Raw genomic sequence first — 27,543 nt, forward strand, 5'->3', positions numbered from 1 at the left:
ACCCTGCTCCTGCCCCTACTCCTTGAGGGCTTTCCACACACTGACCCCTCCCTCTGCATCTCTTCTCCCTGTTCTTTCTCACATGGCTGGCTCCTCCTCAACCCTCAGGTCAAATTTACATGCTGCTCCTTTAGAACACACCTTCTCTGAGTAGGTTTCCCTGGTATTGCTCATCCTTTCATCCAATTCATTTCCTTCTTTGAAATGGACATGCACGTATATATTTGTTTATTGTCTGTGTCCCTGGATGAGTGAGAAACTTTTGGTTACATCAGACAGAAAATCCAGCTCCACTGGCTTAAACAGTAAGTTGTCTGGGGGTAGGACTGGATTTGGGGTTGGTTAACTCAGTGGTCTTCTCAAGGACCTAGGTTCTCCGCATCTCCCTGCTCTGCCACCCTTGATGTTGGCTCTGTCCTCAGGTTGGTCAGCAGGATGGATGCAGCAACTCCAGCCATCACAGTCAACTTCATATCATACAGGCAGAGTTTTCTCTCTTGTTATGTGTCTTAGTTAACTATTGCTGTGTTAACGAATCATCACAAAACTTAGCTGTCTAAAACAATATTTATTATCTCACAGTTTCTGAGGGCTAGAAACCCAGGAGTGGCTTCGCTAGTTGGTTCTGGCCGAGGAGCTCTCCTGAGGTTATTGTCAAGCCGTTGGCTGGGGCTGAAGTCATCTGAAGGCTTAGCTGAGGCTGGAGAAGCTGCTCCCAAGCTTATTCATGTGGTTATTGGCAGGGGGCTTCAGTCCCTTGGCATGCGGGCCCCTCAGGCTGTTTGCAGTGTAGCAGGGGCCTCCTCCACAGAGGGTCCAAGAGCGGGAGAGTGACCAAAACAGAAGCTACAGTGTCTTTTATGACCTAACCTCTCACGTGACATGCCACCGCTTCGGCTGTGTTCTGTCGGTCACTCAGCCCAGCCCTGCTACAGCCTGGAAAGGGACTACACAGGGTGTGAACACGAGGAGGTGCGGGACGCTGGGAGAGCCTCATTTTTTTTTCTCCAAGAGTGAGGATGCCTCTCTTAGAAGCCCAAGAGGCTTTTCTTTATATCTGCTGACCACAGTTGGGTCGCATGCCTGTACCTAAACCAGTCATTCATGAGGGGTTGGGGACCATCATTTTTGCCTCATTACAATCATGATTCACCCCTAGGCCTAGGATCTACCTCTGCTGAAGCACGGAGGTGGGGGGTGGGGGGATCCAGGAGGAAGATGGCCACTTGAACAAAATCATTTGGGCAAATGGGAACGGATGTTGAGTAAGCAACTGAGTGTCTATGACACTCACCTGCTAGACTGTAAACCCTGTGAGAACAGAGGCTACATCTTTTCCTACTACTGCATCCCTACAACGTAGTCCACTGCCTGGCACCATATTTGTTAAATGAATGAATCCATTACAAGATGGAGACCACATGCAGGAGCTCTAGAACTAGTACCGTATAGGGGCAGATATCACCAGGCCCTGGCTCCTTAAGTTCTTAGAAGGCAGGAGGCCACCTGCTCCCACCCACCACCAGCCCCAAGGATAGACAGGACTGGCAGAATTATTCTCACTTTATTTCTGGAGAAGTTTGATCAGATGCAATAACACTGATTCCAGGCGAGGGCAGGGGGCATGGGTACCCCTAAAGCAACCAGTATCCTGTGGCCCAAGATGCCCATCCCCAGACCTGGGTTCCCCCTCAGTTACAGTTAAATAGAGAGAGGAAGATCACCCCAGGGAGTCTTGGGAGGGTCTGCCTCCTGCACCCGCCCCCTCCACGCAGAGGAGTCTGAACACAAGCTATTTACAGTATTCACATCCACTGTACCCCACCAAACCAAGGCAAATACTACAGGTGCCCCCTCCCCAAGGGAGGAGGCCAGAGAGGCTGTGAGTGTATGTGTGTGTATGGGGGGAGGGGGCGCGCATGTGAGCACACGAATGCACTGAGGGGCAGGATCTGGCTCCGGCCAAAGAGACATCAGTCTATAAGGTGCAGATTAAAAATAACAGAGGACCCACCCCCAGGGGCCCAGGCCACTTCTGGCTTTGTTCTGTCTCTTTCTCTTGCGGACGTCCTGGTAGATGATGCAGAGGAGCCCTCAGCTGCACCTGGATCCAAGGCAACCTCCTAAAGGACTTCTGGGAAAAAAGCAAGGGGGGGGAAACAGTCAAGGCAAACCATGCCTCCAAGCCCAGATGTCTGGGGGTCTTCAGGGTGCAGTGTGACACACTAGGGCCTCTGGCAGAGCTGGAAGAAAGGGCAGGGCTGGGGAGTCTGGAGAAGGCTGCTGGGAGGGCAGGCAGGGGTCCAGGAGTCAGGAATCCCTACCTGTGACCTGTGGGGGCTGTACCACAGCTTTCTTGAGGAAGGCTTCTGCCTCTGCGAAGGGCAGGAGTGCCTCTGGCGTTCGGCCCAGACTCTTGTCCCCAGAGGGCCCCTTAGGGGAGAAGCCATTCTCCTGGTGTGCAGGGAGAGGCTGTAGGCCATTCACCAGGGACCCTGGCGACTCCTTGCTTGGCAGGCTGTGGATGCAGGGCCAACACTTAGGCACTCCACCCCAAGACCACCCAGGCACCCCACAGCTCCAGTGTGATCCTGCCTCCCCGCTCAGGGTAACTGGTACCTCCACTGAGGCTCCTGGGGGGCCAGCTCCTCTTTCTGCACTGCCTCCTTCTGCAGCCCCAGGGGCCGAGCCTCCCCGGCTTTCACAGGCTCTGTCACAGGGAAGGAAGGCCCATCAGTTAGGAGCTAGGGAGGGGAGGAAGTTTGAGGGTGGGTGGCTAAGGGCATGGAGATGAGGGGAACGGGGCCTTTACCTGGGCTGAAATTGTTGGCTTGTGCCTCCTTCCTGTCTGGCTTCTGCTTGGAATTGGAAGAGCAATCAGACTCAAGGGCTATTTGGCTCCCACCCAGTTCTGGTGCCGACTTCTCCTCTCTCCCGGCCCAGACCCTGAGTGCCCCCCCCCTCCCACGCGCCCCAGCTCTGTTCCTCACCCCCAACACTGCCTTTGGGCAATCCTGACCTTGGTTTCAGCAGCTTCTGACTTCCGAGTCCTCTTCATTATCTCCTCCAGACGCTGTTTGGAGGCCCCACATCAGTTAGGCCCAAGTCCTGCCCTACGTGGAAACCTCCCACCAGCCAGCCCCTGTCCTGAATGTCCTTCCCAGGCCTCATTACAATCATGATTCACCCCTAGGCCTAGGATCTACCTCTGCTGAAGCACGGAGGTGGGGGGTGGGCACTCACTCCAACTCCTTCTCGACCGACCCTTTACAAGCCCAAGGCAGGGCCCACCGCCCCAGCCTCCACGGGCCCGTAACTGAAGCGGGAACCCAGCGCAGAGCACGGCCCCGCCCACGGAAGCCCCGCACTGCTCCGCAGACCTTTTTGCGCTCTTGCCGCTCCTGCTCCTCCCGCTGGAAGTGCTTTTCCCGCTCCAGACGCTGCCTCTCCGCTTCTTCCCGGGACCGAGCTTCGGCCTCTTCTTTCTGCCAAGGACCCCCGCGAGCTCTAAGCAGCGGGATCCCCCGCCTTCCCTCCGGGCCGGCCCCCAGCCCGCCCCCAGGAGGCGCCTGCACCCACCCGCGGGGGGCAGGGCGGGGTGGGTGGGCACCTGCTTCTGCAGCCGCTCCTGTTCCTCCTGCTCCGCCTGCGCCTTCTCTCGGGCCTCCTGCTCCTCCCGCCTCCGGGCCTCCGCCTCCCTCTCGGCCCGAGCCTCGGCCTCCCGCGCGAGCTGCTCCTCCCGCATGCGCCTGGGGCACAGAGGAAACTCGGGCTCCGTCCTGCGCTTCTCCCGCAGCCTCCGTAAGGGCCCCCTTCAGTCCCCAAGGGCGCACTTACTTGTCCCTTTCCGCTTGTAGCCTCCGCTCCTGTTCTTCGCGCTCCCGCTGCTCCCGTGCTTGGCGCCGCTTCTCAGCCAGGAGCCGAGTGGCCTCCTCTCGGTCTGTGGTGCCAGCCATGGGTTTGCTAGGGGTCGTTGGTGGAGCAGGAGCTGGGGGTGAGGTCAGGACAGCAGTATCTGGAGTGGGATCCAGGACCAGGAGTCAGCACACACCAGCTCACGCACCGCCATCACCACTGCCTGCCCCGAGCTTCTTGGACCTCAGGGCGACCCACCCACCCAACTTCTGCCATGGACTCAGGTGGTGTGTAGTGCTCCCCTCTGGCCTGTGTTCTGGGCCTGGACCTGCCGAGGGCCGGAGCCTCCAACACCCAGTCCCCAGGCACCTCTAGGCCCCTATCTCTGACCATGTCTCCCACACAGGCAAAGTGGGCTTCCCTTGCCCAGCCCACCTGCAGGGATCTCGGCTGTGGGCTGCTCCTTCTGCGGCTGAGCTGGGGTGGGGGAGGGCACAGGCGAGGGTGCTGGTGAGGCTGGGGCTGCTGGCTCCTTCTCCTCACTGGTCTTGCTCTTGCTCTGGTTCTTGTCCACAGGTCCTGTAGCACTGAGGCTCTCCTTGGCCTCATCCTTCCTCCGAACCCGCCCCTTGGGTGATGCAGTGGTGCCCCGAGGGGATGGTGGTTTGGGGGGTAGAGCGTGGCCTGGCCCTGGGCTGGGGCAGGGAGAGGCAGGCCTGTGCCAGGATGTGGGGGAGGATGGCTGGGCCTTGGCCTTGGGACTGAGAGAAAAGAAAAGTTGGGCTTTAAGCACAGCGTCCACACACGCACATACCCTCTGAGCATGTCATTCCCTCAGGGAAGTATCCCGCCCCCCCCCCAGGGTAGCTCAGCTCTCCCCACCTTACAGGCTCTCACAGAACCAGATTATTTCCTTTTAGAGCATAGGTCCCAGTTTGTAGTCACATATTCATTTGTGAGTCTTAGATTAATGTCCATCTCAGTAAATGAGAGCAAGAACTGAGGCCTGGCTTGGCTCCCCAACGTGTCCTCAGCGGCCAGAACAGGACCGGGCAGGTCCAGTTCACTCATTCAGCAGGTATTTGGCCAGTGCTTACCAGATGCCAGGCACCGTTCTAGGTGCTAGGCTACTTCAGCCATCAAAACACACACACAAAATCTGCCCGCAAGGAGCTTTCATTTTCATTGGGGGGGGGGGGCAACAAATATTTGTGAATGGGCGGATGCACGAAAGGACGGCCGGGGGACGCCGGGGACGTGCAGGCCCCACCGCGCGTGCCCACCTGAGCTCGGCGGTGCCCGCAGACAGGCGCGGGCGCGGAGACGCCGGCAGGGACTGGCGCTTCTTGAGGCTGCGCTCCCGGGCCAGCGCACTCTTCTCCTTCTCATTTTCCCGCTCCTTGTCCTTCTTCTCCTTCTTCTGCACCTGGCGGGGAGGGGGAAGGAGAGGCGCGGCAGGGCTTGAGGGCGCCGCGCTCCCTGCGCCCCGGCTCCCCGCCGCGCCTACGCGCGCACTCACCGGGGAGGCCTCGGGCCGGCGGCGGACCTGGGCCGGGCTGCCCGCAGCGCTGGGCTTGCGGCGCTCCCCGCGCTCCCCAGCGGGGGCGCAGCGGTGCGCGCTTCGGGGGGCGCTGCTCGGCGGCGTCAGGGGGCTGGCGGAGGCCGAGCGCGGGCACACCGGCACGGCTGCAGAGGGATGAGGGCGGTCGGGGTGCGGCCCACGAGCGAGGCTGGCCCCTGTCCCGCCCCTCGTGGGCGCTCTCCCAGGGCCGCTGCCCCTACCCTGGTCCCGGCCGTTGCGGGGCAGCGTGACCGCACTGCGACTCCGTGCCAGGAAGGAGAGGGTGGGTGTCATCAGGCGGTCCACGATGCTGCTCTCCCAGGCGCTCAGCTGCAGGCTGCGATCTAGAAGGAGAATGCCAGGAGCAGGTTACCGCTGGGGGCCTAGGCAGGCAGGCTGAAGCCAGGGGGGCTGTTAGGTACCATCCGTGCCAAGCCCAGGGAGGCTTCCCCCAGGACCCTTACCCCAGTCAGGTGGGGCCACATTTGTCTGCCCTGGGGCCTGACCTCCACTGCAGACCCAGGCAAGGAGAGGCTTCCCAGGGCAGTGTCCTGCACTGCTTGAGGGCCCCCTTTACCACTTTCCCTAGGTGAAAGACCCCGTCTCCTCCCATCCCACTGCAAAGCACTGCTCCTCCTGCTACCAGAGGGCTGGCCTGGGGAGGATGACCCCATGGGTTGGGGACAGTGAGGGTCCTTGTGCTCCTAACTGAGGGGTGTCCCAGGCCAGATGGAGGCTGCTAGGGGGCCTGGCTGGCCTGGGCCACCCTGCTCTGTCCCCTCAGCTGCTGGGTTATTTTTAAGCCTCAGTCAGGTGGAGTTGGTACAGCAGCTGATTTGGTTGCTAGGCAACAGAACAACCAAATAAAAGCTGGAGAAACTTATAAATAACTCCTACCATGGCCCCTTCGCATGTGAGCACCAGGGCATGGTGGGAACACAGGGCCATGCCACATTGGTCGGCCACAACTCTGGAGCCAGCTAAAGCCCCGGCTAGGGCTCTGAAGGCAGAGAGGGTGTGGGGTTGCTTGGGCCCTCCAGGGTGGACCTGGAATAAGGGGCCCCCTCTGCACACACAGCACCCAGGCTAGTCTGGTGCTCGGGCACAAGGCCACCTGCCTAAGGCTAGCCGAGGCCAGCTGGCAGTGGTTGGAGATGAGGCTGCCTGCCCATTCCCACTCTCCATCCCTACCCCCACCCCCACCCCCACCCCCACCTCCACCTGCTGTTGAGGCCCCAGCCAGGCTTTCTGTCTGCTGGGACACTGCCCTTTGTCTCTGTTCTTCTCCCCTGCAGGGCACACCTCTGTCCTCAGGGTCCAGACCCAGACGCCACCACCAGCTCCCCTGAGGGGCGCAGAGCACTGAGTGGGGTAGAGTGGGGATGGTGACCTGGCGTATGTGAGGGGTCCTGGAACCTGGGGTTCTTGCTGAGCTCTGGAGGAGGCTTGGTGGGGGGCTACAAGGGGCTCTGGAGGGAGGGGGCTGGGCCTTCTCTTACTTCTACTGGGGGAGTTCCAGAGCGTGGCAGAGGACTTTGAGAGCCGCTTGTTGATTATAGAGTCCACGTGTTTAGGCAGGTTTACTGCCGACACGGAGCACCTGCTCCCACCTGGAGGGGAAAAGACACGGCATTAGGGCCGGGCCGGACAGGAGCCAGGGGGGGCACTGAGGCCTTCCATGCAGGATGCTCCGCGGGCAGGGTGGGAGAGGGAGGAGTGGGCAGGCTAGGAAGGAGAGGAGGAGGCAGACTTGGCTCTGGGAGGAGGGGGAGGATAAGGGACCAGAGACAACCTGGATTGGGGGACCTGATGGAGAAGGAACAGACGGAGGGGATGGAGCACCTCCTGGCCAGGAAGCCATTCCCTAGGGCTGGGCGCTCCCCCACAGCCACCCAGCCTCGGCACTTGCTGGCACTGCCCCGCCAAGGCGCTACGGCTACAAGCCCCACGTACTGGGACAAGTGCAGAGACAGTCCTCAACAGAAGAACCACAGTCACGGTCCCACAAACCCACACATCCATAGGGGCACACAAAGACAAAGACATGCGGGCACGGGCATAGAGAGTAAAAGGCACAGTTCCACATGCACACGTGTGTGCAGACATGCAGAGACCCAGAAACACAAACACTAACAGACGATGTGTCAGACCCGGATGCACACAGGCACAAACCCATCGAGACAACTTCATCACGATATCTGTAATGGCTGACGTTTGTTGGCTGCTTACCACGTACCAGGCACCGTGCTGGGCACCACACACATGTTACCTCACTTGATCCTCCCAAACATCTACCTACAACCTCGGGGGCAAGTAGTATGGTTATCCCCATTTTACAGATGAGGAGACTGACATCGAGAGGTTAGAGGTCACACTGCAAGTGCCAGAGCTGGGGTCCTCACCCAATTCTGTCTGACTCGGGGGCCCTCACTGAGGTACACAAAGCCACAGATACACCAAGGCAAACACGTACTAAGACACACAACACACAGATCCATGAGCACGTACACTGAAAGGAACACAGCTGGAAATATTGAACTTTGCCATTTCATAAAGATATCCAAACACAAGGGGACATACATGCCAGCCAAGAATCAGACACAGATCCTGATGGCCCTACATGAAGAAAACTCAGAGACACACACATCTACCTCCCAAGACAAGTTCACAAGGGGGCGACAGTTTTCTTAAATACCCAGTGTCTGCAGGGCATTAAAGTGTTCTTTTCTGTATCATCGACTAATAGTAATAACGGGAACAAAGAGGCTCATCTAAAACGACAGCGGTTTGAAGAGCAAACCAAACGAAGAGAATTCACCTCTGACTTGATAGCAGAAGTCCTTGGGAAGGGACAGCTTGGTTTACAAGACCATTCCAGAAGACACAAGTCCCATGAAGCAAGGCATACCTGCTGCTGCAGGGGGCTGCCACCTGTTGGCACCGAAGCTCCTCCCTGGCCCCACTCATCAGGCCCCTGCCTCGCCCCCCCGCCGCCCCAGGCCCTCTAGCCTACTCACTGGTCTTACGTCCTGGGGAGCTGTGGTGCAGGGCTCCTGCCCAGGACCAGCGCTGCTGCCGGATTTCAGCCCAAGTCTTCTTCACTGACCGCTGAATAGCTGCTTCATAGCGCTCCTGGTGGGGTGAGGGGAGAGGGGAGAGGTCTGGGCTCAGACTCATTCAGCATACCTTGGAGAAAGGCCCTTCTCTCTGCTGTGACAATGTCTCTCCCACCCAAGTTTTCCCTGACTCATTGCAGGTAACCAAGGTTACTGAATCCTTGCTATGATTAAAGACCATTTGTAACAAATCCCTTCCAACTTGTTCTTGGGGAGCCTTTCACTGTTCTTGAGTCATTTCCTGGATGTATGAGCTGTTTCTCTGAGGATGGGGTGGGACTTTCCCTGCCTGAGGCTCCCAAGCGGGGCCATGTCCCCCTGATCCCGAAGGTCCTGACCTTGGGGCTACGTTCTCCTTTTAGCCTAAGCCCCCACCCCCCCCACCCCTGCAGGGGGCCCGGCCACTTTCTCCTTCCTTTCCTCACCAGGGCTCAAGCCAGGGCCCTCCTACCATCCTGGAGCTCAGCACATTCACAGAGACACATCTCCGCCTGCATCAAACACACCCGCCTGGGACACACACACAAATACTCGCACGGACTCACCCACGGCTACAGGTGCCCCCCCCGCCCAGCATGCACAGAACTAAATGTATCTGCAGCCGCACAGATGCCCGATGGTGCGCGCTCAGGGACACAGCTGTAGATACGGATACAGATACTACCGCATGGACACAGATGACGCAGGGGCGTGGACACAGATGTGCGTCCACACTGAGCCAGCGTCCACGCGTGTGCGTGCGTGCACGTGTCCGCAGACCCGTGCACCCCTAGTTAGCGCTGAGCACGCACGCACCTTGTTCTTCTCCAGCTTCTGCCGCTGCCTCTCCTCCAGGGCTGCCCGGCGTTGCTCGGCTTTAAGCCTCTGCTCCTCCAGCCGCCGCCGGCGCTCCTGGAGCTGCTTCTCCCGCAACACCTTGGCCTTCTCCTCCTTCTCCAGCCACACTGCTTTCTTGGCCGCTGTGGGGAAGGAGCCCCAGGGGGTGTGAGGGGTCTCAGTCAAGTAAATGGCCTTCCCTGTTACCCTGGCCCCAGGTGGGTCTTTCTTCTGCCTGCTTGGAGGCGGGGGAGGGGGTGGGCCCTCTGCTCCCAGACTCCCCGCCTCATACTGAAGGGCTTCTGGAAGACAGGCTCAGGCCTAGAAGGAGGACTTCCCTGATGGAAGGTCTCTTTCTCCCCCATTGGCCTCATGGTTTCTCGGTGCTAAAGGAGACATGAGTTCTTTAGGGCCAGATCCCTGTCTGACTTTGGAGCCTGCTGGACAGATTTTCACGTATGGCGTGGTTAAGAGCATAGGATTGAGGGTGAGATGAGGCTTCTGGGTCTGAATCGCAGGTATTCCACTAGCTGTGTGTGGCTTAGGAAAATGATTTCATCTCTCTGAGCCTGTTGCCCCATCCTGAGAACAGGTGGAGAGAATTAAATGGGATAATGCACGTACAGCTCTTAGCACAGGGCACGCAATTAAGCGTTCAAAAGTGTTAGTGCTGTGGATAAGAGATTGACGGTGAGGGTGGTAGGGATGATGACGCTTCCCCAACACTCACCCAGATACTTGGCCCGTTCTTCTCGCCGCTCCTTTGCCAGCTTGTGTCTCTCTCCTGCTTTCTTTACATCTTAGTCAAGGGAATGAGAAGAGACTTAGGTCAGAGGCTCGCCCCAAAAAGGGGAGTCAACCTCAGGGCCCTCCCCCAGGTCTCATCCCCATCCCTTTTATCATCTCCTCCTGGGCCCAGGAGATTCCCTCCAGTGGCATCAACCAGGGCTGGAGGCCCGAGCCGAGGAGTTTGGCCCAGGATGAGGGACACCATATATACCTTGCTTGGTGGGAGGGCTGTCAGAGGCTTGCACCGCTGTCGGGGACGGCTGGCTGCTCCTTCGAGGAGGCCTGGCATCCCGTGGGCCTGTGGCTGGTGGGGTGGGTCCCCTGATCTTCACTTCTGAGAAAGGAGACTCTTCCTGCTGGGGGGCTGACCTAGGCCCAATTGGCCCTGGGGGGCTCTCTGGTTCCAGTGGGAGTTCCTTAGAACTAGCGGCATTCTTCATGGCAGGAGGGGTGTCTGGGGGAGTGTCGGGGACCAGGGCTGACATCGGTGGTGGTGGTGGTGGCGGGGAGGGGTCACCTTCTGGAGAAGGTCTTGGCTCTAGTGGGGTCCTGGCTGCCACAGCTGGAAGACCAACACAAGAGAGGAGAGGGAGTCAGATAGCACATCCTTGCCATCGGCCCCACACGGAGATCTCCCCCTCGTCCAACTGACATCCATTCATTCACACAACATGCTTACCGAGTTCCTTCTGTGTGCCAGGCCCTGTTCCAGATACTAATGATACCTTGGTGAGAACACAGCCATGCTCCCTGCCTCTGTGGAGCTTACCTTCTGGCAGGTAGACAGACAAACAACTAGGCAGTTACAGCATAGAATAAGGACTATGTCTGAGGGCAACACAGCAGAGGTGGTTAACCTATGTTTGGGGGGCTTCCCAAAGAAGGAAAAACCAAGCTGAGAGCCAGAGGATGAGCTGGGGTTGACAAAGCAAGGAGGAGAGGGTTCTGGCAAAAAGAAGAGCATCTGCAGAAGGGGCAGAAGGGAGCAGGGTGTATCGGAAAGACAGAGAAAAAGTCGGTAGCACTGATTAATGCCCGGAGTGGTAATGAATGGTTTCCATGTCTGCCTCCCCCACCTTTCTGCTTTACTTTGGGGTCACGAGGCCCACCCCAAGGCCTGGTGCACAAAGGGTGCCAGTGCTAGGCACGTGGGACTGGCCAAGAGGAAGGACATGAGCTTGGGCACAAGTGGGATGCAGTGTTGCTCACTCCCCCATGGGCGCGGCAGCCAGCTACTTTCACTTTGTCACCTTTTTTCCTTTCCCAAACACCCACAGATTTCTTCTTTTAAGACAATAATATTTCAAGGGGCACCCGGGTGGCTCAGTCAGTTAAGCGTCTGCCTTCGGCTCAGGTCAAGATCCCAGCGTCCTGGGATGGAGTCCCGCATCGGGCTCCATGCTCAGCGGGGAGCCTGCTTCTCCCTCTCCCTCTGCCTGCCTGTCTACCTACTTGTGATCTCTCTCTCTCTCTCTCTGTCAAATAAATAAATAAAATCTTTAGAAAAAATTAAAAAAAAAAGACAATAATATTTCAAGATCCCTGGAAAAGACAGCCAAGTGCCAAGTAAGGAAACCATGTGATTTGGTATGGACCTGTATATGCACATGGGTGAGCATGTGTGTATTCTGGAGAGTTGAAAGACAGGCCCGGTTCTGATTTTAGTACCCCAAGACGGGAATGGACGGCATGCTTCCCCAGCAGGTAACCTTGGTGAAGCCAATCCACTTTTTTTTTTTTTTAGTTCATTGGAGACAGAGATACAGAGAGAGAGAGTGAGCAGGGGGAGAAGCAGAGGGAAGGGGAGAAGCAGGCTCCCCGCTGAGCAGGGAGCCCGATGTGGGGCTTGATCCCAGGACCCTGGGATCATGACCTGAGCTGAAGGCAGATGCTTAACCATCTGAGCCACCCAGGCGCCCCAACCAGTCCACCTTTTTTAAGTCTCACTTTTCACATCTGTAAAATGGGGATAATGAGCCCAAGCTAGCAGGGATGTCAGGGAAGTGCCTGGCAGAGTTCATGTGCCAGCAAACACCACTTCCTGCCCTTTCCCTGTGGGTCTCATAAAGCTCTGCATGTTGAGCCCCGCAGCCATCTGCTGCTACTGAGCACTGAAGGGAACAATGGGGACCCGGCCCCCGAAACGCAGGCTCAGGGAGCAGGGCCAGGGTCCATGAGAAGCTCTAAGGAAGCATTTTTTGCTTTTACTGGATGCCTCCACCAACTAAGTCCTCTCCTCTGGGAAATCTGGCCCTCTTGGGAGGTGGCAAACCCCCACCCCTGTGGGTGACAATGTGGGTGTAGGGAGAGGACGCTCCCAAGGGGTCACGTTTGGGACTCTGGGCGCCTTTTTCAGGGAGACAGGTGTCCTGTGGCTGAATGTGGGCTCTGAAGGCAAACTCTTTGTATGTGAATTCTGGCTTCCCCATCAAGCGTGTGACCTTGGGCTAGTTACAGACCCTCTCTGTGCCACAGCTTCTGCTGCGGGATAGGCATAGTACCTATCTCACAATATTGTGATTTTAGTCATAATAATAACCCTTAACAGTTACATATTTCTCAATTTCTCAGCTTCCTATATTCAAAGCATTTTACACATATTTGTTTTAGTCCTCACTGACAATTACTTATGGAGGAGCACTATAAATATCTTTTTTATAGATGGGAAAAGTAAAGCAATTTGGGGTCACTCAGCTGGTAAGTGAAGGAGCCTGGACTTGAACCCAGCATCTGTCACCAGAGCCCCGGCTCTTACTAGTTACAGCCTCCTGCCTCTGTTTAAGGCAGTATGAAGTAATATGTGTTATGCAACAAAATCTGAGGCTCACAGTTTTTCCCTTATTCCCTCCCTTGCAGCTTCCTGGGCTCCAGGCAAGGGCCCCAGCTGAGGCCCTGTCTCCCTAAGGGCCCTTCCAAGTTGGCCAGCCCCTAGGCTCCAGGACAGCCCACCCCGCTTTCTCCACACCAACTGCAGATGGCTGCCTGGCCCCGATTAGTCTACCTCCCAGACACCTGCAAACTCTGTTCCAACTCCAGTGGGCAATATAACTAGCAGCAATCATTTAGTGAGTGTTTACTATATACTGGGAACTGAGCTAGGCCTTTGTACCCCTATCCTGCATCCTTCTATGAGCTCTGAGAGGCAGAAATTGTTATGCCCATTATACAGATGAGACGGTCAAAGCTTACCCCATGAAGTGATTTGCCCAGGGTCATAGAACTGGCATGTGGCAGAGGCAGGATTTGAACCTGGGACTGTCTGGGGCCAGAAAGCTTCCGTGTGAGCTTACTAAGCTTGAGGCTGAGGGTGAGGTCTGTTTACTGTCATTCTCCTAGCAGCTGTGCGTGCTGCAGGTGTTGCAAGGAAAACTGGTAGGCGGGATGTTTGTCTACACCTAGGTAAATCACACCCACCAGGCAAGACACGAATGTCCCAGTAGGTCCCGGCTAGCTGTGTGCAGCTTGAGAGGAGGAGGTGGGGGGATGAGGCCTGGAGGGACCTGCACTCCAGTGTTAGATGCAGTGGAGTAGAAAGAAAGGTCCTAGGCTTCAGAGTCAGACAGGCCTGGGTGGGAAACCCCAGCTCTGCTATGGGACCTTGGGCAAGCCCTGAGCCTGTGTGAGCTTCAGTTTCCTCACTGAGGTGTTGGCACCAACAGCGAGTAGGTACAGCATCTCTGGCTCCTGGCAGGGGCTCGGTAAGCGGCACCTGCCCAGAGGAATCTGTCCACTTCTCCCGATCTCTGCTACAAGAGCCCATTTGGGTCAGGCCTTCACCCCCACTGCTCCATGACACTGCTCTTCTCAAGGTCACCAGTGAATATTGCTAAATCAGCAGCAGCCGTTTCTAGGTCTTCATCTTGGTAACCCAGGGGCTGCGTTTGACACGGTTGATCCCTTGATGCTCCTTGAACACTTTTGCACTTGGCTGTGAAGACAACACACTTTCCTAGTGTTCCTTCTACCTTGCTGGCTGTGACTTCTCAGTCTTCTTCGCTGATCCCTCTTTAATTGCCTAACCTCTTAGTGCCAGGTGCCCCAGGCTCCGTGGAGCAGCTCATCTCTTTTCCGTCTGCATGCACTCCCTTGGTGACCTCATCCAGACTCATGGCTTTAAATACCATTGCTCTGCTGATGAGAACCAAGTTTGTATCTCCAGCCCAGACCTCTCCCTTGAGTTCCAGTTTCGCTCATGCAACTCCCTATTTGATATGACACCCTTGCGTGTCTTACAGACATCCCAAATTTAACACATCCCAAACTGAGCTCCTGATCTGCCTCCCAGAACCCTGCTTCTCTCCCAGTTTTTCCCCATCTCAGTCAGTGGCAACCCCGTCCTCCCAGTTTCTCAGGCCAAAAATCCTAGTCATTTTGGAATCCTTTCTTATCTCACACCCCACATCTAATCTCTCAGTAAATCTTTTTGGCTCAGTGTACAAAGTATATTCTGAATCCAATCACTTCTCACCATCTCCAATTCTATCATCTTGGTTCAGCCACTCTCATCCCATAAAAAGACTCCCTGCTGGGGCGCCTGGCTGGCTTAGTTGGTGGAGGTGGAGCATGCTCTTGATTTCGGGGTTGTAAGTTCAAGCCCCACGTTGGGTGGAGAGGTTACTTAAAAAATGAAATCTTAAAAAAAAAAAAAAAAGAAGATGCCCTGCTGCCATTTTCTGTTCCCCTTTCATCTTTTCTCAACACAGCAGCAGAGTGATTCTGTTTAAAAATAAGTTAGATTGGGGCGCCTGGGTGGCTCAGTCGTTAAGCGTCTGCCGTCGGCTCAGGTCATGATCCCAGGGTCCTGGGATCGAGCCCCACATCGGGCTCCCTGCTCAGCGGGAAGCCTGCTTCTCCCTCTCCCAGTCCCCCTGCTTGTGTTCCCTCTCTCGCTCTCTCTGTCAAAAAATAAATAAAACCTTTAAAAAAAAAAATAAGTTAGATCAAGTCACGACCCTGACAAAATCCTCTGAAGAAGCCCTCTTGGGGAGGAAAAAAACAAAGGCCTTACAATGGTCTCTGAGGACCTTCAGGATCCCCCCTCTTAGGCCCATTACCTCTTGGGCCTCATCTCCTCCTCCTCTTCACCCCCACCCCAGTCTTCCAGCCACTGTTCCAGGCATGCTCCTACTGCAGGGCTGTGTACTCGCTGTTCCCTCTGCCGAGATCCTCTGCCCCAGATTGGGGCGCTCCCTCACCTCCTTCAGGCTCTTATTCCAATGTCATTTACACCCTCCCTGACCCTATTTTAAATTACAAACTGCAATGAAGTCTCCCTCCCCTTTCCAACTGTATGTTTTCTTTCCAATTCTATTTTTCTCCCTAAGTATTAATACCATTTTAACATTGTCTCCCACCTTTAGAAGATAATCTCCACCAGGGCACATATATGTCTGTTTTGTTAGCTGTTCTATCTCTAAGGCCAACAGGGCCTGCACATAGGTGCTCTACAACTATGTGTTGAATGAATAAATCAATGAACTCCACCTTGGCTGATACCAACAGCATCTCTCCTACCTGGATGACTACAAAGTCTCCCCACTGCTCTCCCCACACCCATTCTCACTCTGCTCTCCATGGAGCAGCCAGAGTTAAGTGTTTGCAAATGCAAATCTAATCATGGTACTCTTCGACACTTGAAACCTCTCAGTGGCTTCTCATTGTTTTAAAGATAAAAACAAAATTCTTGAACCCAAACTATAAGTCTGGCATAGTCTGAAGTCCCTGTCCTCATCTCCTGCATCTCTTGAATCTCTTCTCCATGCTCCCCACTTGCTTTCTGCACTCCAGCCACACTGACCTTTGAATTATGATAACCGTTCATATTCCCTCCTGCCACAGAGCCTTTGCACATGCACTTTCTACTCTTTTCGTAGTTAGCCCCCATTTAGCCTTCAGATCTTCACTCGGACATCATTTCCTCAGGGAAGGCCTTCCCTGGCCTGTCAGATCAGGATACATTCCTTCATTCTATATAGTCATGGCTTCGTGTGCCTCTTGTTTGGAGCCCTGTGACTGTTACAATTTTCAACTTCCTTAGTGTGCTTCTCTTGTTATTGTCAGCCTCCCCTTAGACCGAAAGGAAGCCCTATAAGGGCTGGGCCATGTCTGCTTTGCTCACCACCACATCACCAGCAGATGGTACTGAATGAGAATGAGAATAAAGTGCGTACTCGAGCGTCACTCCAGCCTAACGCTGTGCATGGAGAAGGAGATATTTACTCTAATAAAGAATAAATCCATGTGGTAATTTATTGCAAAGGGATAGACACTTGAAGGGAAGCAAAACAACTCCATCTCAATTGAATTTGGGCAGCTTCCTGGACAAGGCACTCAGGTAGAAGTTAAAAATAATAATAAATGTTTGGCTCCAGCAGCTCAACAAGAAAGACTTCTCGAGAAGCAAATGGGACATTTGGAACTCTTCTTTTGACCTGGTGGACTATTGACCCTAAATACAAATATTTTCCTCAGAAGCATGCCAACACTGATGAAATGCCATTGGGACAGTGTTACCCAGAACAAATTATAGTAAGCCAGATTAAGTACTTGGTTAGTTATCCTTTTTTTTTTTTTAAGATTTTTTATTGGGGCACCTGGGTGGCTCAGTCGGTTAAGCGTCTGCCTTTGGCTCGGGTCATGATCCCAGGGTCCTGGGATTGAGCCCCACATCGGGCTCCCTGCTCGGCGGGAAGCCTGCTTCTCCCTCTCCCACTCCCCCTGCTTGTGTTCCCTCTCTCTCTGTCTCTCTCTCTGTCAAATAAATAAATAAAATCTTTAAAAAAAATAAAGATTTTTTATTTTTTTATTTGACAGAGAGAGAGTACAAGCAGGGGGAGTGGCAGACAGAGGGAGAGGGAGAAGCAGGCTCCCTGCTCAGCATGGAGCCCGATGTGGGGCTCGATCCCAGGACCCTGGGATCATGACCTGAGCCGAAGGCAGATGCTTAACCGTCTGAGCCACCTAGGTGCCCTGGTTAGTTAATCTATATGGCATGGTTAAACCAATTTCTGATTATTCCTATTTTCACTCATCAAATGTGATCCTTCAGCCACTGTATTTTCTTTTTGGTCTGTGTCAAATTGTGAGGTTTTAGCCACTGTTAGTTTTATTTTGCGAAGCTGATACCTACCAGAAGTATTTGTTAAGAACTGGATAAGAGAAGGATAGTTTGTATTTATTTCTTGGCACGAAAAGCATTCCCTGGGCAAAGGTTGCAGAAGCTGATCATAGGGTCAGTAAGTCTTGTCTTCTCAAGAGCCCCACAAGGGACTGTACCTGGGGTCTGCTGAAAGATCTGAGCCAAGTCTCTCAGAGGGCCCGTCCCACGTCTCAGGGTGCTTACTCCCCATCTCCACCCCCTGGGAGCCGGCAGTCCCTTCCTCTGGGCCCTCCCTCCTCCCATACCAGCAACTGCTGCTAGGCCAAATATTCCTCTCACCACACTGATAACTCAGTCTGGCTTTTCTGTTTGCCTGCTGCCCCGTCTCTGCCAGCATGAGAGCTCATGGAGAGAAGAGACGGGGCCTTGCTCCTTTTTCGAACCCAGGGCTTATCTAGGACCTGCCGGCCCAGAGCAGGGGTTCTGTGTCTGTTTCATGAACACACAGATGGATAAGTGCGTGGATGGATGGGGGTACTGCGGAAAGCCACCCAGCCAGCACATCGTCAAACCCCGACTGCTCAAAAGCCTAGCCTCCCTAACCCTAAAGGTCCTGCTCATACCAGAGCCCTGTGTGTGCCCTGCCAGCTCCTGAACCCAGGAAGGGAAACGAGGTAATTTATCGAAGACCTACTGTATGCCGGGCACTTTTCCCCATCTCATCTCATTCTTATGACAGCCCTAAAAGGAAAGTTCTATGGACGGCCCCTGTTTCACAGGAGAGAAAACTTACACAGACAAGTGAAGTGAATTGCTCGTGTCAGCATCAGAGGGAGGATTTGAACCCAAGGCTATCTGATGACAAAACCCTTATGTCACGCTGTTTCTAGTAGGCGTCACGTCACCCCTCCTCGAGGCTCCTGCCTGTTTCCTGAAGAAGGAAGTGATTCGGTGGTTCCCTCAGGGAGGTTTCCCCCAAGACGGTGAAGGGCGCAGGTGGGGCAGGCAGGCACTGAGCTCAGAGGGCAGGAATGCAGGGAAGGCAGGCTCCTGCCCAGGCTGGCCACCAGGAGGCAGGAAGTGAGGCACCTGGGTAGGGGGTGGGGGGTGAGTGGCCGTCCTCCAGGGGGCAGAGCAAAGGAGCACCCAGGGGAGAGCCCGCGGAGGCGGGTGCACAGACAGCATCCCTGGGCAGGGAGCATGGGGAGCAGAGGCACGAGGCAGAGAGAGAGGACACAGGACAGAGCGGGGCACCTGTAGCCAGAGCCCTCCGGCTCTCACAGCAGCTCCTCGGGTGGCAGCGCTGGGCCAGACAAATGAAGATGGCTAGGCCAACAGAGGGGCAAAGACATGCAGAGAGACTGAGTACACACCACAGAGAGAGAGACAGACACCTAGACAACGTGGACAGAGCCTGAACAATGGCGAGAGACAAGACACATTCTTTTCTCCCTCCTCTCTCTCTCTCTGTCCTATATACACAGGAATCAGACTTCGTGGGATTTGGAACTCTACACACACACCCACAAACACACACACACACACAGCCAGGCACCCGATCCGAGGCACAGAGGAAGCCTCAGAGACCCACACAGCACTCAGACACGGTGTTCCCAGTGTACTTGTCGCGTCCTCCCTGCCCCTTCTGGGCACTCCCTTACCTGGGCCCAGGGTAAGTCCAGTTAACAGCTGCAATAGCTAGTGCTGTGTCAGGCCCAGCTCAACACTTTAAACACATCAGTCCCTATCATCCTCACCACAACCCTATGAGTTAGACGTTATTACCCCATTTGACAAGTGAGGAAATAGATTCAGAGAGCTTAAGACACGTGCTTAAGTCACATAGCTGGTGAGTATCAAAGCTGGGGTTCGGACCCGACGCAGCGTGACAATCTGTACCTTCACTCCCTTACCCAAAGGAGGCAGCCTCCTGGGTTTCCCTGCCTGGAGAGATCTGAGCTGGGAGGATGAGGTTGGGGGCAGGGGCAGGCCCCGGAAGGACAAACTCTGAGAGATGCCTGATTGTGGGGCTGGGACAGAGGGAACCCTTAGGGGGCAGCATCACTCCCAGCCTGAATAGAGCTGAGCCAGCTCTGAGAGGGACTGAACGAGGATGGGGGCATCCTGCTCCAATAGTCCTCAGACCCTGGGCCACAGGCCCTTAGCAGCAGGGCACTGGGGCCAGGCCATGGGCCTCTGTGAGAGATAAAGCTGGATCACAACTGAGACAGCAGATCTGAAGGAGCTCTCTGGCCTGGTTGGCGGCCATTGTTCCCAGCCTCCAATCAGGAGCACCCACTTCCTGTTATTTTAGGCGGCAGGAAATGACCCCATCCCACAGCCCAGGCCCCACCACGGGCCCTCCCTCAGCCCCAGCAGGTCGGCCCGTGCTAGGGCCTAGAGGCTCAGGGCAGAGGCCTGAGGATGGCCTGCTGGCTGGACTGTCACCACTGCCTGGGTCCAGGGCCTCCTTCTGGTCTGACTTCCTCAGACTCCAACCTGACAAGATACACAGGGAACCCAGGGCTCTGCTGGCTCTACCTCTGCCTGCCAGAGGATGGATCATGGGGTCCCTAAGACCAAGATGCCTATAGATCAGTCATGCCAGGGAAGCAAGACTCTATTGCTGGCTGGCTCAGCCATGATAATTCAGCCTAGAGGTTTGGTGCAGAGGCTTTAGAGTCAGATGAACCTGGGTTCACATTCTGCCTCTGTCAGTTCCTAGCTGTGTGACTTTAGGCCAATGACGTCCCTCTCTGATCCTCATCTGTAAAAGGAGGATAATAGTAGGCCCTACTCAGGGACTGTTTTGAGAATCAAATGAGACCATGCACATGATATGCTAGGCACCATGCCTGGCACAGAGAAGGCCCTTAATAACTAGGAGTGGGAGATAAGTTGGACTTATCCCTGGTGAGGGGACACATCTCCTCTTACAAGCGGGGAGGGGCGCTGATGGCGGTAGCAACACCATGCTCTCTACCCCCCACCCTGCCACGCTCTCTGCTCCCCTCAGGGCAGAGCTTCAGCTGAGAGGTGGCAGACCAGACGACCAGACATTGAAGGCTGTGCCCCGGGGTGCCAGGCAGCGCGACCATAGCCAACAAAGCTGCATTATCTGGGCCTGGCCCCTTGGCTCCCTGACTTGTCCCAAGGCCCAGTGGGGACTCAGGGACATGGCTCCCTGCTGCTTGTGGCCTAAGGTCTGTGGTCAGACCTGAGACCTGTCCTGGCCACCCTCTAGTGCCACCACTCTGGTCAGGGCCCCGCTTTTAGCTCACTCCACCCCCCCCGCCCTGCCCCACCCACAGCTGATGCCCATCCTGAGAGAAAGGGGGAGTACACTGGCCTGGTGCCCCTTCCTCCTCATTTGCATATGCATGACTGCACATTAGGGGCTCATTAGAGGCTCATTACTGGGCCCACCAGCCCAAGGGGGGACGAAGCTGTCCACGGGAGGCACCAGCTAGGCTGGCTGCCCTATGTAGAGACACAGCCCATTGTGCCAATCTTGCCAACTTCTACTCATCCTTTTAGGTTCACCTGAAATGCCTCCTCCTCTGTGAAGCCTTCCACAAGCAAAGCCCACTGACCACCGTATCACCAGTATACCTGTGGGGTTTCCCTGCCCCGAGCACATCTGCTTCCCTCCTTGGGCCGAGAGCTCTCAGAGGGTAGTGACTGATTCACTTCTCTGCCCTCTGTACGGGCAGCATTGATGGCAGGCGTCAGCATGGTGTGCTGGACGGCCATCCGCACCCACCTCCCAGGGGCTCTCTTCTACTGCCGCAGCCCCCCTCAAGCATGGGGGCCCCTCTGCTCCCCAGATCCACCCTGGTTCATATGTGTCTAGAACTCCCCTCTCCCTGGCCCTCTGTCCCATATTTACCTCCTGAAATTCTAATTAATCACACCTCCTCCTCAGGCCTCCAAAGGAATTAAAAAACAATAAACAACAAAAAACAAATGGAGTTTATTGACCACTAATGATGTGCCCAGGCCTAGGCTAAGTGTTTCATGTGTTCATCTAATTTAATGATCCCAGTCTCTTCATGAGATAATTTCTAGCATTATTCTCATTTTATAAATGGGAACATTTAAGACTCAGGTTAAGTAGCACACCTAAGGTCACACAGTAGGAGGTTATGTTTGATTCCAGAGTCTACATTCTTAAGCAAACTGGCTCCCAATCCCTGTTCTCACCTCCCCCCTGTTTCATACTTCTCTGCTGGCACTGGTTCTGATGAGCATAACCACAGTAATGGTAATAACACTGTACTGTGGGCGTCTATGTGCCAGATTCCTTTAGGTACATCATCTCTAACCCTCACATTAACCCCACAGGTTTGGTAACACCACCTCCATTCTCCAGGGGCATAAACTGTGACTGGAGGAGGCAAGTCACTTGCCCCAGTCCACACCTGTTCCCTACTCCATGTTGCCTCCTGGAAATGCTCAGGGGGCAGGGGAAACTCAAGGATGGCAGGGATCATGCCACGTGCACTCAGTGTCTCAGCCCCATGCCTCAGACTCGACAGGGTACATGCAGTGGGCACCACCTTTACTCCCGGGAAGCCCTTGGCTTGGAGGGGGCCCCTGTCACCTTCACCTTCTGTGTAGGGATTCACCACCAGCCTGATCTAGGTTGTCATGTAACTCCATCTGGCCCCTGTGTATAGAAGAGTCTTCCCAACGCAGGACCCTATATGTAGACCCCCTTAGGCCCCTCAGTACAGCCAAGCATGTCCCCCAGGCCCTCTCCTTCAGTCAGGCATCCCACCCAAGTGCCTGAATTATAAACCAGACACTCACTCAGGCCCTCATCTGTGGCCCAGTCATCAGGCCCATTCAGGCCCCGATGTACGCACCAGTGCCTGAGCACATTAGATGTAGAGGGCCAATAAGCAGATGAAATGGACCCAGTCTAGGACTCCCTGGGTGTCCTGTCTCAGGCTTAGCAGAGCCAAGACTGATCCAAGTGCCACTGTTCCAGCACAGTCTACACACCACCCCAACCACAAGAGTCCGATAGCTCGCCCACCACCATCACCTGCATCCCTCAGCTCCCACACCCACACCAGCCCCTGGAAGCACCCGCGCTGGCATGGGGAGGAGCCCACCCACAGCCCAGTGGTTCCGCCTTGTCTTGGGCTCTCCGCACCCACAGACACTGTTTCATGCTGAGCCCACACCGCAGGGGTCAGGGAGGTGGCAGGGATTAGGCTCTGGGACTCTACGGAGGTGTGAGGTTGGGGCCGCCTCCCCCCTGAGTCAGTGGGAACAGAACTTGGGTCCTCAGTAATCATGCTCTCCCCTCCCCTTCCAGGAAGAAAGAGAAAGAGAAATCCCTCCCTCCAACACCAGGCCCAACCAGAAACCTGTCCCCACCCCCTCATCAGCTGCTCCCAGATCCGAATGGGATTTGCAGAAGTCCTGGGCACTGGTGGTTGGTGGGGTGAGGGGAGGGGAGGGTAGCTTTGATGGTCTTCTGGGGCCTGGAGTCTGTGTAGGGGGGCGGGGGTAGGCATCCCAAGCTTCAGGCTGAGGAATGATGTGGCAGGTCCCGGGACTGCGGCCTTGAGCCTTCACCTCATTCTCGAGAGAGACTCGGGCCTAGAGAGGCTAGGACGGAGGGTGGCAGGATACGCAGCTTTACTTCTGCCCCCTTCCTCCCCAAATCCGGCTGGGTGGGCTCCGGAGCAGGCCTGGCTGCACAGGAGGCGGCCCACTCCCCAGCTCCCGCCCTCGCCCCAAACAATGCCGCCTCCCCCTCCCCCTCGTCTTTATCCCGCGGGTTACTTGGCAGCCGCCGCTAGAGACCTCCCCCTGCCCTCCCCTCCACTCCAGGCCGGCTCTCAGCAGCAACAGGCCCTTTGCGCGGCAGCTGGAGAGATGGGGTGGGGGCAAGGTCTGGGCTAGGGCCTGGGCGTGGGGGGCGCCAAAGGCCTAGGCTTTGGTATGCAGGACTCCAGGCCTGAGAATCTGGACCCCCAACACACACATTCAGGCTGGGGTCACCCTTGCCCACCCGGGATGAAGAGGGGGACGGACGTCCCAGTTCAACTGAAGAGGACCATCAGGGCCGGAAAGGGGGTGTTGGCGGGGCAACCGAGGTGGCACTGGGCCGGGGCGGAAGGGTCACCCCAACAACTCCGGCGCGGGATCCTCGAGGATCCCGCCGCCCAGGGCGTCCTAGCGCCCGGAGTGGGGGAGGGGGCAGCTGTCAGAGGATGCGTCGGTGGCCCCGAGCCGCCGCCGCTGCAGCCTTTATTTTTAAACTTCCAAGTGGTCAGAGGGCGCGGCGGGGGAGGGGTCCCCGCCCAGCGTGTTGGCCTCCTCCTCGGCCTTCCCGAGGCCCCGCGACCTCCCCCCATCTCGCCTCTGCGTGGCTCCCGGCATACCTGGGGGTGCGCCGGCACCCGGCTCTGCATGTGGGCCGCTCTCCATGGCCGCGGCGTCACTGGGGGTCTGGGGGTCTCAGCGGCGACGGCGGCGGCGGCCGGCGGCCAGGACAGGGGTCCCGCGGCGCATCACGCCCGGCCCTGCCCGGCGGGCAAGACTCGGAGGCGGAGGCGCTCCGGAGAAGGTCGGGGCTGCCTCGGCTGGTGGCCTGCGAGGCTCGGAGTCGCCGGCCGCCCAGTGTCTGTCGGCCCCGGCCGCGATCCCGCTCCCTGCCCGGCGCCGGCCCAGTCCCGGCCGCGGCCCAACCCTATTGTACCGCCGGGGCTGGGCCTGGCCTCCCCGCTGGCGCGTACCAAGTGCGACGCGGGGAGGGCCTCCCCCCGCCCCAGCGTCCGGGACCCGAGCCGCCGCGCGCCCGCCTCGCTCGCCCCGCCCCGCCTCCGCCCCGGAGCGCGGGCCCTCGAGCTCGGGACGCCTCTCCTGCGGCTGCGGCCGAGGGGACGCCACGGCTTCCCGAGCACGCCCGTCCCGCCGCCTCCCCCTGCGGCCGCGCGTTGGTACGCGCCACAGCGCGAGCAGACTATGTAGGGAGCGCGCTGGTGACTCACCCGCCGCTTGGACTGGGGGGAGTCGAAGGGAGCGGGGCTGGGAGCCCCCAATCCCAACCTGGAACTTGGGGGCCCCGGCTCTGGCGCCTTGGCGGTAGCTTCAAATCCAGATTCTCTCCCAGGCCCACGTCAAACCAAATCCGACCGGGAGATGTCGAGAGACCTGAACGAGCGTCCCAAGGAGACCCCTAAAAGGGCTCTGCTTTCTCTCCCCTGGGGATGGCTGGGATGGGGAGAGGCCAGGAGCCTTGCTGCCGCCCTTCCTCCGGCATCCTATGGTTATTACAGGCCCGCACCAATGCTTTACCCAGGTCTCTAATCTGCTGGGTCCCTCCCAGCTCCAAACTGGGTGGTCCTGGTCCTGACCCTCCCCCACCCCCATCGGGCGACCCGTCCAATCTCCCCGGAAGGATTTTCTCCCCTGTGGCCTGTCAGGGGAGAAGGTCTGTCAGGAGGGAGTGAGCCCCTTCTGACTCCCCTCCCCGTGGTCCTGCTTCCCAGCTCTTCGAGGTGGGTCCCCTTGTTAGTGCCGGCGGAGGTGGGGCCTGAAGCCAAGTCTGGCCAGCCTGCGGGGGTTGGGGGGTGGGAGCTTGCTGGGAAGGTGGATCGATGATGGTGCTGCAAAGATGGACAGAGGGGACGGAAGAGGAGGCACAGCTGGGCCCTGCCACCCCCTCCCTGCCCTTTGTCCTGACCTCTAGAAGGTCAGTTCTCTGGTTCTCCATTGTGAGAGATTAGGCCCAGTGAGATGCTAGCCTCCTGCCCCTCTTTCCTGCTAGTGTCTTCTTTGAACAGCTCCAGAAAGCAGCCATTCCAAGGGGGAGGGTGGGGAACAAAGGGTCTGGGTTCCAGGCAACCTGGGAGCAGCCTGTCCTAGAAAGAGTGAGTAGCTGGGGAGCCTGAACTCTCTTAGAAGGGCCTCCGGGGAGGGAATAGTGCCGCCTCTGGCCCCAAATCATTAGAAAATGATGATGATGATGGGGCGCCTGGGTGGCTCAGTCGGTTAAGCGACTGCCTTCGGCTCAGGTCACGATCCTGGAGTCCCGGGATGGAGTCCCGCATCGGGCTCCCTGCTCGGCAGGGAATCTGCTTCTCCCTCTGACCCTCCCCCCTCTCATGCTCTAGCTCATTCTCTCTCTCAAATAAATAAAAAATCTTAAAAAAAAAAAAAAAAAGAAAATGATGATGACGGAAAGCCTGCAAATGGAGCTGCGGACCTTAAGCTAGTATCTTAACTTTTTTGAAACAGTTTGCTCACTTATACAATCAGGAAAGTGATAGTACCGTGAGGTGTCATGGGGTCATTAAAGGTTAAATAAGGCGATGCAGTTGAAGTGCTTAGCACAAAGCCTGGCATATAAGTAAGAAGTACGTAATAAATATGATGGTGGTAATGATGATGGAGCTTTAAGGATAAAAGCAGATTAGGAGGAGGAGCAGAGCCCCATCTTTGTTGTCAGCCATCCCACCTGCAGGGTGAGCGGACCATGTGGATGATGGAGTCCAGGACTGTGCTTTGTGAGGTCAGAGGCCTCAGGGCCTGCATCTTCCAGATGTGAACAGGCCTAACCTGAGCCAGGCAGTGAGTAGACTCAGAATTCATGAACGGAGCGTAACAGGGCTGGGGCGAGCCCTCTGGGATAGTTCTTCTTCAGTGAATTTGGGATGACTACAAGGATGAAGACCCTGGGTGGGAACAGTGAGATCCCTTCATTGGCTAGACCTCAACAGTAGTGGAGGGGGAGGGCGCCTGGGTGGCTCAGTTGGTTAAGCGACTGCCTTCGGCTCAGGTCATGATCCCAGGGTCCTGGGATCGAGCCCCGCATCGGGCTCCCTGCTCTGCGGGGAGCCTGCTTCTCCCTCTCCCACTCCCCCTGCTTGTGTTCCCTCTCTCGCTGTGTCTCTCTCTGTCAAATAAATAAATAAAATCTTAAAAAAAAAAAAAATGGTGGAGGGGGAAATCAATGGGAGCTAAAGATGAAAAGATAGGCCAGGGATGGTCTATGTAGGAGGATTTGAATGCCAATTAACATCATGATCTACATGATATTGATCATGGGGAGTCGTGGAAGGTTTTTTGCAAGGGGAGGGGTGAGCAGTGCTTTAGAACTGGAATTCTCTACTGTGTCTAGTGATCTGGGATTGACTTTGAGGGATCATTGCAAAGAGACAGTGCGTGGTGTTAGCCTACGTCAGTGGTTCTCAACCAGAGAGGCAATTTTGCCCCACAGAGGACGTTTGGCAATGTTTAGAGGCACTTTTGGTTGTCAGAACTGGGGGTATCACTGGCATCTAGTGCTTAGACATCAGGGATGCCGTTTAACGTCCTACAATGCTCAGAGCAAAGAATCATTAGGCCCCAACGTCAACGGTGCCAACACAGAGGAACTCTTCCCTAGACTGAGGGTGGAGGCACCTACACCCCCTTTTACAAGATGCTAGTGGTGGGGACAGCAAGATATCTGGGAGTTAGCCAACTTGACGGACAGTCCTCCTGGCCAGCCCCAGGCCTCCTGTACAGCTGAGGGGTCCAGAGTGAGTCTTGGGAGGATGGCTGAGGGGGAGCCAGGACAGCGCCAGTGTCCTGTGATTAAGTCGAAACAAACAGATGGAGAGATGGCGTCAGTTACTCTCCATTTACCCCGGACTGGCCAGGATCCCCGGCAGATCCCAGGCCCTAGCAACTGAGAAGGTTTGGAGTGTGTGTCTCTCTGAGTTTGAGGCTGGGTGACAGTGTCTGGGAGCCTCACACGGCCCCCCCAATATTAGACATCCCAGAAAAGGAGCAAATGAGGCACTTGCAACATCAGGGACTGAAAGCCCCAACAGGATGCCCTGCCCTCTTTGGTGAGGGGCAGGGAACTCTGTCAGCTCCCCTGTGCCTCCCCTACCGCCCAGGGCAGTCCCCTCTTCCTCAGAAACAATCATGAATGAGCTGTTCCTCTCACCACAAGGCTGGGCTGGGGCTAGGTGGCAGGTCGCTGAACAGGGATCAGAAATATGTCCCCTTTCCGATTCCCCTGGGGGAGGGCAGGAGCAAGAGAATTTACAACCACCTAGGTTTGGTGGGGCAGGGCCCAGGATGAACCTGATGGCGGAGTGAAGGAAGTCACTGAGAGATGGACACAAGAGATCAGAGAGATGAATCAGGACCAAGGCCCTGGAGGCTGCCTCCACACTCACAAAGTAGGAAGTGGGAGGGCCCTCATAGTGGGGGCAGCAGAGAGAACAGACACCAGACTCTCACCCCTACCCCACCCCCAAGGCACCACACCATGAATGGGTCTCTAACCCATA

The 27,543-nt window shown here is 56.2% G+C and overlaps 1 protein-coding gene across 5 annotated transcripts; it reads right to left on the bottom strand.

The window, feature by feature from the left end:
- Positions 1–1,545: 1,545 nt before the first annotated feature.
- On the bottom strand, positions 1,546–23,954 carry MAP7D1 (MAP7 domain containing 1). Of its 5 annotated transcripts, none has more exons than XM_035019104.1 (18): positions 23,638–23,954; positions 10,349–10,699; positions 10,079–10,147; positions 9,328–9,491; positions 8,434–8,548; positions 6,916–7,026; positions 5,638–5,760; positions 5,375–5,541; positions 5,139–5,281; positions 4,291–4,616; positions 3,838–3,988; positions 3,611–3,749; positions 3,381–3,485; positions 3,020–3,073; positions 2,813–2,855; positions 2,620–2,710; positions 2,325–2,518; positions 1,546–2,134 (listed from the first exon to the last, which is right to left on the bottom strand). In XM_035019104.1, the coding sequence occupies exons 1-18, from the start codon at positions 23,681–23,683 to the stop codon at positions 2,124–2,126; spliced, it is 2,403 nt and encodes an 800-aa protein (XP_034874995.1). In that variant the 5' UTR covers positions 23,684–23,954; the 3' UTR covers positions 1,546–2,123. The 5 variants fall into 5 exon arrangements, with proteins under 5 accessions (XP_034874995.1, XP_034874993.1, XP_034874992.1 ...); XM_035019102.1 differs by having other exon boundaries at positions 3,838–4,015; positions 23,638–23,951; XM_035019101.1 differs by having other exon boundaries at positions 3,838–4,015; positions 5,375–5,760; positions 23,638–23,953.
- Positions 23,955–27,543: the final 3,589 nt, after the last annotated feature.

This window comes from Mirounga leonina, unplaced genomic scaffold (genome assembly GCF_011800145.1).
Source record: "Mirounga leonina isolate KUSES-001 unplaced genomic scaffold, KU_Mleo_1.0 Mir_173, whole genome shotgun sequence".
Classification (NCBI taxonomy): Eukaryota; Metazoa; Chordata; class Mammalia; order Carnivora; family Phocidae; genus Mirounga; species Mirounga leonina.

Coding starts and splice junctions, on each gene's coding strand:
- MAP7D1 (XM_035019101.1), bottom strand. CDS start 23,683: ATGGAGAGCGGCCCACATGCAGAGCCGGGTGCCGGCGCACCCCCAG. Junction 8,549..9,327: donor AGAAGCTGGAGAAGAACAAG/GTGCGTGCGTGC, acceptor TCACCCCACCAG/GAGCGCTATGAAGCAGCTAT. Junction 2,519..2,619: donor CCCCAGGAGCCTCAGTGGAG/GTACCAGTTACC, acceptor CTGCATCCACAG/CCTGCCAAGCAAGGAGTCGC.